The 12,267-nt window shown below is 36.6% G+C and overlaps 1 protein-coding gene across 4 annotated transcripts in view; it reads right to left on the bottom strand.

Moving 5' to 3' along the window:
- Positions 1 to 446: 446 nt before the first annotated feature.
- Positions 447 to 12,267, bottom strand: part of SERPINI2 (serpin family I member 2) — a 30,157-nt gene continuing 18,336 nt past the window's right edge. For 3 of the 4 annotated variants that reach the window (XM_032629296.1, XM_032629297.1, XM_032629299.1), the window contains exons 6-9: positions 11,761 to 11,858; positions 7,779 to 7,865; positions 4,600 to 4,689; positions 447 to 659 (exon numbers count right to left, since the gene is read on the bottom strand). In XM_032629296.1, coding sequence (XP_032485187.1) covers positions 583 to 659; positions 4,600 to 4,689; positions 7,779 to 7,865; positions 11,761 to 11,858 — 352 coding nt within the window. In that variant the 3' untranslated portion in view covers positions 447 to 582. Of the gene's footprint in view, positions 660 to 4,599; positions 4,690 to 7,725; positions 7,866 to 11,760; positions 11,859 to 12,267 lie in introns of all 4 variants that reach the window. The other variant, XR_004349552.1, reaches the window with a different exon arrangement.

The raw sequence follows: 12,267 nt of genomic DNA on the forward strand, positions 1-12,267 counted from the left end.
AAAAAGAGAAAGAAACTAGACTTTTGACCTCTTGAATTTTAGGCTTCAGATTTAGAGATGATCAAACAAGGAGCCAGAAAAAAAAGGAATGGCAGGAGGAAAAAATGCTCTGACAGGGCTTCCCTGGTGGTGCAGTGGTTGAGAGTCCGCCTGCCGATGCAGGGGATATGGGTTCGTGCCCCGGTCCGGGAAGATCCCACATGCCGCGGAGCAGCTGGGCCCGTGAGCCATGGCTGCTGAGCCTGCGCGTCCGGAGCCTGTGCTCCGCAACGGGAGAAGCCACAACCGCAAAAAAAAAAGAATACAGACTTTGATATCTAAGACAGGAATCTGATATCTAAGCTATCTTAGATGGATTGTTCTACCATATCAATATTAATATCTTATGTAAGTTCACTACTTTTGATTCATGTATACTCTATAAAAATACAGAAAGAACAAAAACATTTAATGCATAATTTCATTTATTTATGAATACAGATTAATAAAGGCACAGTTTAAAACAGAAAAAGATATATAGAAAATATTTGATGAGGTTTTGACAATCAACTATTTTCCATATTCTGAGGCTGTGATTTTCATTCACAGTGAATCCAAATCTCTTGTCTTCATCTTCTGGGTGTCAGGATTTGTCACCCTTCCCATAAACAAAATTGAATCTAGGAAAAGAAAAAAAACTTTCGGAATTTCTGGAGAAAAAAATGACAATAATATTTCTTAATATTTTAAAAATTATTGTCTTTTTTCTCTATATGGTAAATAAGCAATGTCTAATAGCAAAACCCACTCCTTTGTCTAAAATAGATAATTATATCATTATTAATCATTTTCTGATAATTTATGAAGTAAATTAACACCCACAACAGCTTGTCATGGAAAATGCATTAGTCCTGTTTTTCATAAAGGAAAGCAAAAATAAAGTGACAGAGAGGTGTTCTTCTAAATATAGAGACTCAGTCAGGCAAACTTAGAATAATAAAATGGTCATGAGCATGGACGCATTTTAAATTTAAGGTATTAGCAGTCATCTCTTTATGCATGTAATATAAACCACTGGGGTTAAAAGTGCAGCTTCTCACATCTCTTCCTTCAGCTCTGAATCAAAGCTTACTGCTAAAGACAATATTTTCACATCTCTAGTGCTTTCAAATCCTCACCGGTGATATAGTATAAAGCATAAATTTAAACACGTAAACATCTATTTCCAGCCATTCTGTGTGTGCAAGTGAAAAGGAACTAAGAACTAGAGGACAAAACAGAAATAAATATATTAAAATGCATTCACCTTTCTTTTCAACTAGGGTAAGGGAAGTGGCTCTATGTCAAGCGTTGCCTTGAGTTATGTCCCTTAAAGTCATATGTAATAAAGGTTTATTTCAAAAGTGATAAAATAAAATTTTACATTTTAAAGCTTACATGTATTTGAAATAACAATGGCAGAAATGAAATAAAAAGGAAGAACACTTTTTCATTAACTCCTTACTGCTCAGTCCAAAGACAGACACAGTCTTAGAAGAGTCAATAACATGGAAATAGACATAATCTCTAGCAGATTTTTTCTTTTTATGATTATAATTAATAATACTTTGCCTCAAAATTCTCAGAATAATTCCCAAAACACAAGAAAACAAAGACTCTATTTTTCAGATAGATAGAGATACATAAATAACTTCCTCAGGATGTATACTACATTTAGCCACAATAGGAATCAATAGTAACTCTTGTGTCTTTATAATTCTATGGCATTAAAGTGCTTATCAGAATTGCTTGCTTGGGGAATTTTTCAAGTAACTTTCATAGCAACTAACCTCATAAATTGAAGATAATAGTTTAGTTTTAAACACTGAGAAGTGTAGGACATTACATAAAAGCCATTTGTCCCAGCCTTTTTAATCTGTTTTTTTTGACCAAGAGAACCACATTTTCAGTAGAGTCTTCATGCAATCACCAATCTACTCAGTACTAAATTGGACAGATTAGTGAAATCTTCCTTGACATAGTCACAGTGGACTCACAGGCAGGCTGAAGCAGAAATCATTGTTGTTTCCACATTTCTTTTCATGCCCACTTCTTAAAAAGTGTCCCTCATATTTAATCAATATAGTTATAAAACATCTCCATCAGATGGAAGCAGTTTTTACTTCATAATGTAAAAATACAATAACATAACCAAAGCTAATGACCTAGAAAAAAAGATTTCTTAGTGAATACCCTGCAGTCTGCTTCTCCCTTCAACCCACGACCTGAAAAAGTTATAAACACATTTTTTTATTATGTATGGAGTACTGTCAGTTTCAAAACCATGATTCACTACTTTCTGAGAAATGGCACATTTCATGTAGCATCTTTGACAATTTTCTTCTGAAAGTCTCTAACGCTGGCCTATACCCTCAGCCTAAAAGAAGAAAAATTGTTCTTCATTTCCCTAGAAGTTTGGCTTGGTAAGTGGTTTGGATGAATATACTGAAATACTTATGATAGGAAGTCAAATACTGATAGGAAAATACAAGTAATGTATGGATTTTGCATAAGAGGATTGTTTGACCAAAACAAAATTTAAAATTTAGGTAAAAATTGGTTGTACTAAATCTAAACTTATTCACCCTCATACTCCAGAAATTGTCAAATGAATATATTTTATATAAATCATTAAGCCATTTAGTAGTTTACTACACCATGCTAAATCACCAGCTTCGTTAATCCCAATGATTTCTTCAGTTCATTTGTGAGAGGAAAAATAAATAAATCACTGAATGTGTATTGTCTTAAGGTAATAACCCATTCTACATTTTATGTGGCAACAATTTACAGCCTCCAATAAATGAGTGGCCATTCATTTTAAACAATACTTTAAGGGAGTAACCCTAGTTTAGAAAGTCTCATTACAGTAGAGATCATAAAACAGTGGAAATAGTCATTAAGGGTCTGATAGTTAATTATTATCATAAATAAATAAATAAGTGAATTATTTTGGGTTTTGAATTTTCACTGCTGTTTAACTGATAGCTATTACATGTCCATAGTCATCAACTTGGAAAATAAAGAGTAAAACATCATTATGCTAAACACCATTATTTCCTAGTGCATTGAAGCCCAATGAACTTCATTTCTTTCTGTTCTCCATACTCAATAGTTACACACTGATGGCAAGAAGTTAGAGTTACCCTAAGGTTAAAGATGTATAGATCAAATGACATACTCAGAATATCTCTTAACACTGACATCCACTACTAGAATTGAAGTTGTGTTAATACAATCTCAGCAAATCTGAAACTGTCCCATTGTTTCCAAGATACAACTTTCAGAAAGGTCGTTCAGCATTAGTTTCATGGAACTTAAAAAAAGTGACTGATATATCCCTTTAGGGAACCAATAATATCAGTATTGCTAGTTAATCTAACAGATTCAGATTCTGAAATTAACTCTGTCTCTTCTCCACGTAAGACAATTTATATAAAGAAAATTTCCATTTTTCTTCCTTCATTTATTCAGTCGTTCACTTATTTACATTTATTGATGTATTCACAATGAACACTATGTACCAGGCAGTGTCACAGGTTTCATATATTCTTTTATTTAACTCTGTGAGATAAGTACTAATATTATGTTCAGATAGGAGGTGGGGAAAATAAGGTTTAGAAAGTATGTGACTTGTCTTACAACTATTAGTTCATTAAGCTGGGACTTGAACCCCAAGTCCAAACCTTCAGTCTCTAGGAGCACTGATATTAAGTGCAAGGCACTTTGCCAAATACTGGGCTGGATAAAGAAATGAATAAGATATAATTTCTTTTCCCCTGGTTTAGAGTCCTCACATGGGGTTATGACTCCTGAGAAGTCCTAAATATACACTTAAAGAAAGTTTCCTCACTGTATCCACATTTCTGGCCTCTCTTTCTCATAAGAGAAATTGCAAAAACATCTACTCAGACGATCTACATTTACATTGCCATTGTGTCTAACGCCAGTCCAATCGACTACTACCCCTACCTTTTGTGCCCCTACCTTTTGTTCATTATCTTTCACAATTGCCCAAATTGGAGATTTGGAATAATATTTGACTCCTCCATCCCACTCAGAGCCTATAGCTAGTCACTTATTCTTTTGGAATCTACCTAGGAAACCTTTCACAACTGTGCAACTTCCAACTTCCACTCCCATTGTGGCATCATTGAAAGAAAAGTTGACTTCTGAAACAAAAATGTCTTATTCTCACTACGCCACTTTTCAGTTGTATGACCTTAGACAAACTACACAACCTCTCTCTGAGCATCTATGTCTCTATTCATCAAATATCTAACTTATTGGAATGGTGTTAGCTGTGGAGATTGGTATTTAAAATCACCAGCACGTATAGTAACTATCTCGGCAGCTATTACTACTATTGCTCTATTTTAGGTCACTGTCATCTCTTAACACACAATGCCTGGTACAAAGCAAGCGCTCAAGAAACAGACACTAAAAACATTTTGAAAAAAATTAAAATAAATTCAATAAATTGAAATAACAAATGATCTCAGATGTATAGACTGAGATTAGCATCTAGGACTAAGTCTATTTAACTTAAGCAGTTCCTCCAGGGAATTCTCAAAAAGGTACCTGTTGGGTTATTCTTCATAATAAACAGAAACGGATGGTTTGCTATAAACTGGTTTCGAGGCAGACTCATGATCGCAGGGACGTGTATGCCTATGAAATAGAGACAACAGTTATTTAGATGTGCACATTAAAAGATCAGTAAAGAAAATATATCCATAATATCCATACTATTTTTTGTAGACAGAAAAGGTCATTTTGTTTGAGAAATTAACATGAGGAAAAATAACCATTTTCTAAATACAAAGAAATTTGGAATAAATGTAAAAATCAAAGATCAGAAGAATAAATATTGGATTACTCATTGAATAATTCTAACTTCACATTTATGCTCAATGAAGAAGAAAACCAAAACTTGTTTCAGTTTAGTGAAAGCAGTTGAAAATTTCATCTGTTAAGCAGTAACTTTCTGCTCACTTTTTATTTGTGTTATATGATTTATCTCATAATTTTTCAACTCCTAATTCCTATCCAGCTATGTTTGTACTTTATTTCTATTCTCCAGGCTTGTAGTAATCACATCTGACTTCAAATTTATTTTTTTTAACTTTTCCAAAATTATTCTGTGAGCTCAGAACTTTTAGGATTTGTGCTGTGAATGTGTATGGGATTTTTATTATGATATTAGAAGTTTGCTGCCTTGACAATTATTTACTATAATAATTTGTATCATGCTTCTCCATTGTGGCATTTATCAATATTTCAGAGTGGATAAATTTAAATGGCTGGATTGTTTTTCTTTCTAGATTAAGTATTTCTGCACTCAATTCAGATGTTTTATTTACCAGTAATGTAGTAATTTTGTATATTTTTTTCAGCCCTATGAAAATCATTTTTAAAATGCAACATGTGATCAGAATTGAAAAACAAACGTAGAGAAGGAAAAAACTATTCCTCTACACTTTTTGTTTGTAACTGGGGTGTGCAAATTAAACTGACAAAAGACAGATTAACAAAATCAATGGTTTTATTTTGTCTCCACACAGGAGCTTCACAGAAAAGAAGTGAATACCCAAAGAAGGGGTTATATCATTTTAACAAAAAGTGGTAAATTGTGGAGAAGTGACTACACAAAGGAAAAGGGGTTTGAGTGTCTAGGGGTGGTAAATTGTGGGAAGGTAAATGTATGGGGAAAATTAATGGTATATAAGGATTATTTAGTAAGGGTTTCTTATGCAGACTCATACCAGTGCCCACTTTCATCTCCTATGCCAAAGGTTCCTTCTCTTGGCATGGAAGACAAGAAGGGAGATACCTCCACAAGGGAAATCTATGCCCTGATTTTAGACATGTAGGAGGAGGGTAGAGAGTGTGATACATCAGGGTCACTGCTGATCCCTTGATGATTGTTACATCCTCTTAGAGAGCTCTACACTTAAAACAAGAGGCATCAGGTGATAGCAGGAAGAGTTCTGAACTTGAAGTCAGGGAACCTGATTTCAGTCCAAACCCTACTGTCTATTATTAGCATGACCTTAGGCAGACCACGTCACACGTGTGCCTGTTTCTTCACCGACATAATGAGAGGTTCAGACAATGATCTATAAGGACTCTTCCAATTCTGTGTAAAAGCAAGTGCAAAATTTGTCTACGTGAACTAGCAACTTCATCCCAAAGCCACCTTTGATTTCTCTAAGGATTGTAATAGCTCATCCCCTCCAATCTAAGTTCCTTGAGCACAGTAATGCAAAGTCCTTCAGGAGATGACAAAACAGTAGTGGGAGTCCAGTGTGCCCCACCCAGATGTCAAAATCCATCACCATTACATAGCGTTATAAATTAATCAAGAAATTAATAATGTGGATATAAATTTATCAATATGACTATTTAAAGGATGCATATCTTTTACATACAGGTTAAAGTCATGGTCTGAAGAATTAAAATAGACTTATGAGGAATTCATTAAAGTTGCCCTTCCATTTCTAATTCAATTTAAGGCTTTTCTCCAATTATTTTTTGGGTATTACTTTTACGCAGCACAGATACTATTCAAAATGTTCAAGGAAATATATCATTTGTTCAAGGAGGTATATCATAGAAGTGGTCCTCAAGCTGTAATATGCACACAAGTCACCAAGAGACCTCGGAAAATGCTGATGCTGGATTAGTAGGTCTGGAGTTGAGCCTGAGGTTCTGCATTTCTAACTAGTTCCCAAGGGGCACTGATGCTGCTGGTCTATGCATTACACTCGCAGTTGCAAGGATAGGCTCCAAGTCACTGGAGAGCAGTGTTTCTCAACCTGGGATTCACATTGTTATCACTTAGGGAAAGGTAAGAAAATACTGAAGGCTGAATCTCATCCGCAGAGATACCGATCTAATTATTTTGGGGCGCGGTCTGGGCACAGAATTTTTAAAAGCTTTTCAGCTGACCCTAACGTGCAGCTAAGTTCGAGAGCCATTGCCATAGAGATAACAAAAGTCACATTAGAAAAGTAGGGACTAAGGGGCTTCCCTGGTGGCGCAGTGGTTGAGAGTCCGCCTGCCGATGCAGGGGACACGGGTTCGTGCCCCGGTCCGGGAGGATCCCACATGCCGCGGAGCGGCTGGGCCCGTGAGCCACACCTACTGAGCCTGCGCGTCTGGAGCCTGTGCTCCGCAGCAAGAAAGGCCGCGATAGTGAGAGGCCTGCGCACCGTAATGAAGAGTGGCCCCCCGCTTGCCACGACTAAAGAAAGCCCTCGCACAGAAACGAAGACCCAACCCAGCAAAAATAAATTAATTAATAAACTCCTACCCCCAACATCTAAAAAAAAAAAAAAAAAAAAAAAAATCTAAAAAAAAAAAAAAAAAAAAAGAAAAGTAGGGACTAAGAGTGCAAAGGAAGAATGAAATTAATACAATTTCTTATGAGTGAACATTCCTGAACAATCATGATTTCAGGTTTGAGCCTACAGTTTTCTCCACGGGTCCTATCTGCTAATGGGCAGGAAATCCAATTGACAAATAAGTAGATATCAGTAGATGAGCCTCAACTCGTAATCAAGTCCCTTCCCTTTTCTTTTGCCTTAAGCTCCAGCCGCACAGATGCATAAATAGCTTCTATAGCCATTTTCCCCTTCCTTCAGTGTACTGGACAGCACGAGGAGAAAAGGAGATCAGAGGACCACAAAGTGGCAGCATCCTCACGCTCATTTCCTCCAGTCCTTCCTCATGGCTTGCTGTGACATCATTTGTCCTACCGGTTGATGTTGCAGCTTCACTGCCATCTTCGTTTATCTCAAAGAAAACTTGTTGCATGACTTGGGAAACATACACCTCAGAGGAATCTGTAGGAAAATATGAAAGTGCATTGAAGGGTTAAAACTCAGGGCTATTACTTATTGGATCCCAGGTGAATTACATTTTCAAATGAACAAAGAAAAGGAAAAAATTCCAAACTCCTTCCAAGTTAGTTAATTTGCTAGAGATAAATGTGGTTTAGGTTTAGCTCTTGCAGAGACGATGTAGAGAAGATATGGAGAGACCAAGTTTAGCTCAGATATAAAGATAGAAGGCGATAAGCCTCAAATCAGGTACCCCACTAAGTGAAATATTTGAATGGACAAAGGGTTTTGCCTGCCTTAGTCATGGTCTACAGGCAAGATGAAAAAGGCTTTACAGATTTGAATTAATCCCACCCTATGTCTTCGACCTCAAAGCCAACTTGCCTTTTAAATTCCATATTGGGTTTTGATCTGAGTTTAGAACAAAATTTACTTTCCTTCAAGACTGATGAGGCGATAAAAGTCTAAAGAGCTTTTGTGTCATCTGTTACAAAATAGCTTCAGAGCTATGCTTTAAAACCTGTCAAATTTCTAGTGTAACATAGCGTCTTAATAACGTTTTGTTCTGCAGTGGAAACAAGCTGAGAGAGAAGGCCCCTCTCCTCCCCTTGGTGGAACTGATGTATGTGTGAAGCGTTTCTGGTATAGTGACCTGTGAAGAGTCTCCTTGAGAAGGGGGAGTGAAACCATGAGTTCAGAAGCCACCTGCCACCCCCCTGTGTCCAGACCAGATAGATCTGACGGTGTTCCTCAGAGAGACAACGGAAAGGTGGTCGTGAGTTCAGTGGTGGCGAAAGGGTGAGGAAAGGAAGGTGAGCCTTGAAACTTGAAGAGAAAGGAGCTTTGTCCCTCATGAGAGAAAGCTGATGTGATGCAGGTGGACTTCACCAAGACGACCGAATTTAGAAGGATTCATGAAGAAATAATTTAGTCAAGGGGAACCAGCTCTGACAGCTTACAGAAAAGTAAATCTCCTCAGGCAAGATAGACGTCATCAAAGGGTTATTTGCATAAAAATTGGCTTCCTAAAAATAACTCCAAACTGCTTGTAATGACTCTCTCTGGGCCCCTGATTACCTCTCATCCTCATCTACTACCCTCCTCTCCGGGTCCAGTAGCTCCAGCTACAAGGTCAAGCATCAAGACTTTAGCCCCACCTCTCCGTCTGCTTAAAATCCCTTTTCCCAGAACTTTCCCTGATTGGCTCCCTTGTTACTTAGGTCTCAGCAAAATGACACTTCCTCAAAGCAATTGTCCCTTCTCACCATGTCTAATTCTGCTCTTATCTGATCTAAATCTCTTTATCCCATGACTCTATTTTAGTTAATCCATAGCATCTATCACCTCACCATTTAATTAATTAATTACTTGTTAATTGTCCATCTGCCCTAACAGATGTAAACTTCATTAGAAGAGGGAATGTGTAGATTTTATTCAACTCTAGAAAACTGCCTGGCACATAGTTGGCTTTCAATAAATACTTACCAAATAAATAAATCAATGGATAAGGCTATGTCTAGTGATAGAAACATGTAAGATGGAGAAAAGGGGGCATCCACATCATTAGTGTGGGTTAACTAAGATGCAGGAGTGTGGCTTTTTAAGGTCATGCAAATAAGCATGTTCTTTTCCCACAACTGCCTGGAATAAGATGGGATTCACATATAGAGCACAGAGTAGATGACCAAGGGGCTCATGCAAAGAATGAAGACCGAAAAGCAGGTTGGGGTGGAGTAGAGAATTTCACGCATGTGGTTTAGCACTGGCACCAGACCAAGTGACTCCCTGGTCATTAGACTGAGCAATTTGGTCTTCTGTATTCCATCTTACAAAGAGGGGGCCCGGTCTTGGAAAAAGAACAGGACTTGGGAGATGATAGATTAGAACAAGGGATCTGAACTTCATAAACTCACTGGTTTCTACATCTTTGCAATAATTCTTCCCTTAATTTCCTGTGAAAATTCCAAGTATGTCTTTGTCAAGTTAAAAGGACAAGAAACTTTCAATAGCTTTGCTAGAAGATGTGCAAGTAAATATTAATGTGCCATTTACTCACTTTTTTTTTGTATTTAACATTTACTGAGTGTCCACTATATAATAGATGTTGAACAAGGTGATTTACATATATTCTTTTCTTCCACCACTATGAGATATTATCTCATTTAATAGATTAGAAAGTTGAAGTTCAGAAAGGTTAAATATTTTACCAAAGGTGACACAAGAAGTAATAACAGAAGTCAAATATTCATCATAAAGTTTCCAAAATAACTCTTTTGAAAACATTTCATTCAAAACTTGTGAATGACATGAGCATAAGATAGTGTCTCTTTTGTGTAACTATCACACAGCACTAGCACTGGACTGGTTCACAGTAGCCTTTAGCAAATGTTTATTGTCTACTTACAAATGGTAAGTAGGGATGGCAGGGAATTAATTCACTATTCTCCTGAAGACCAGAAATAGTGCCAGTCTTGACTGTGGTTGTTCTATTTCAGGCAATAAGACAGAACCAAAGAATCAAAGTAGTTAAAACAACTCAAATAGGCAACTCAGAGCAAAATATGTTGGACATTTATTCTTTTCTGTTCAGGGTTATTCTCTTGCACAAATTCTTTTATAAAGCATTTTGGAGGTATTTTCTTGATAAATCTTCTTGTAAAAGGAGATTTTATAGAAGTCACAAATTTCTGGGAATTTGCAGAGTGAGTGGCTGTTTGAAAGTCTGAGGTATAGCAAGTGAGCTTCCGAAAGCCAGAAAGAAATCTAAGAGGAAGAGGTGTTTAAAAAATAGCTTGGTTTATTTCAAGTTGGTGAGGTGTCTGCATTCCAGGACACACTTAGATAGCATCCTGTTGCAGTATTTAATTTTGACTGTCTCATTCCTGATGCTGAGGAAATTGTCAGAGAAGTCAGATCTATCTGGCAGTGTGAGAACAGCAGCTAAATCATGCGTGAAGGTGATAATGAACAGCTATGTCACCTGTGTACCCCACCCACTTCCTCCGCCAGGAAAATTCATTCATTCTATTCATTTACTCACATAATTGATGAGTGCATAAATTAACGAATACTTCTCCAAAGCCCAAATTTTATATAGGAACACACAATAATGCTGGGTTATGATATCCAACCCCATCAGACAGACAAGCCTGTATCATTAGGACTGTTGTGGTTCTTTTTTTTAATATATAAAACAGAAGACTGAATTTAAAAAAGGGTAGATAACTTAGGACAAATTGGCCCTCTTCATCCATTTTTTTTCTCTTTAGTTATTTTCGAACTAGTGGGTACTGCCAGGATGAGAAAAATTAAAGACTGTCTTGGGCTTTGTTGTGTAACTAAGTGTCTTAACTATACACAATTTCCCAGGTGCCAGTTAGCATAAAAGCTCCATCTCCTCAGATATGTTGTCAGTCTCAAGCTAAATCTACAAACTGCAGCATTACAATTTCTAGATTGTGTTCATCACCCAGCAGCTTGTGGATGCCTATTTCATGGCCTCTAATATTACCGAATTAACATTTGCTAATTGGTTTATAAAAATTTTATTAGCTCTGCTTAGATGAGAGCCTCAAAGTTGTAATTCCCATTATTCAGATAAGGAAATCCAAACAGGGCTGGAATAAAAGCCCATATAATACTTTTCCTACACAGTCTCACTGTAAGCGTGGTTAGAAGTTATCTAACATTCTATAATGCTGTCTGACTTTCATTAAGCAAAACTACTTAAGTGCTAAATAGAGTGCTTGTTTACAGACAGCTTGACATGACTATGACGTTTATTCTCTGTGTATGTATCTTCTGGGGCCAAATGCTCCCTCAGTTTTAAGATCACTCAGTTAACATCATTACTAAGAAAACATTTACATGATAATATAAGAATAATTTTCCATATTACCTGTTATTCCAGAAAGGTCACAGCCAGCACTAAATATCTCAGTTATATTCAATGAATACAGAGCTTCTTTGAAGTCTAATTTTTGCTCTACTTTAAATCTGTTTTAAAAAATGAAGAGGAAAATTTTTGAAACACTGTACACATTTTCTACCAAAATGATTTTTATAAAATGGATGACTTGGAAGAGATTTTATTGTGAAATATTTTGTTTTCATTATCCCAGTTACGTTTCCTCACTTTTCACACCATTTTTCCCCAGCTCCACTGAGCAGTTCTGAGTTGCTAATAACTTGTTTCCCAGATAAATGGTTGGCTGGGAAGGGAGAAGCAAATACTCTATTTTTTGAAGTAACACCTAACAAAACAGGGTGAATTCTAGCTAAGTTTTCAATTATTTGCTTCTTCGCTAGAAATGTAAAGCTTCCCTCCAGCAACTATACACTCTCAGATTTTTCACAGCATCAAAGATGGTTCCTGGCAGGCATCCAAGAGACTATGAGCCAGAAA

This window comes from Phocoena sinus, chromosome 4, assembly GCF_008692025.1.
Source record: "Phocoena sinus isolate mPhoSin1 chromosome 4, mPhoSin1.pri, whole genome shotgun sequence".
In the NCBI taxonomy this organism is placed as follows: Eukaryota; Metazoa; Chordata; class Mammalia; order Artiodactyla; family Phocoenidae; genus Phocoena; species Phocoena sinus.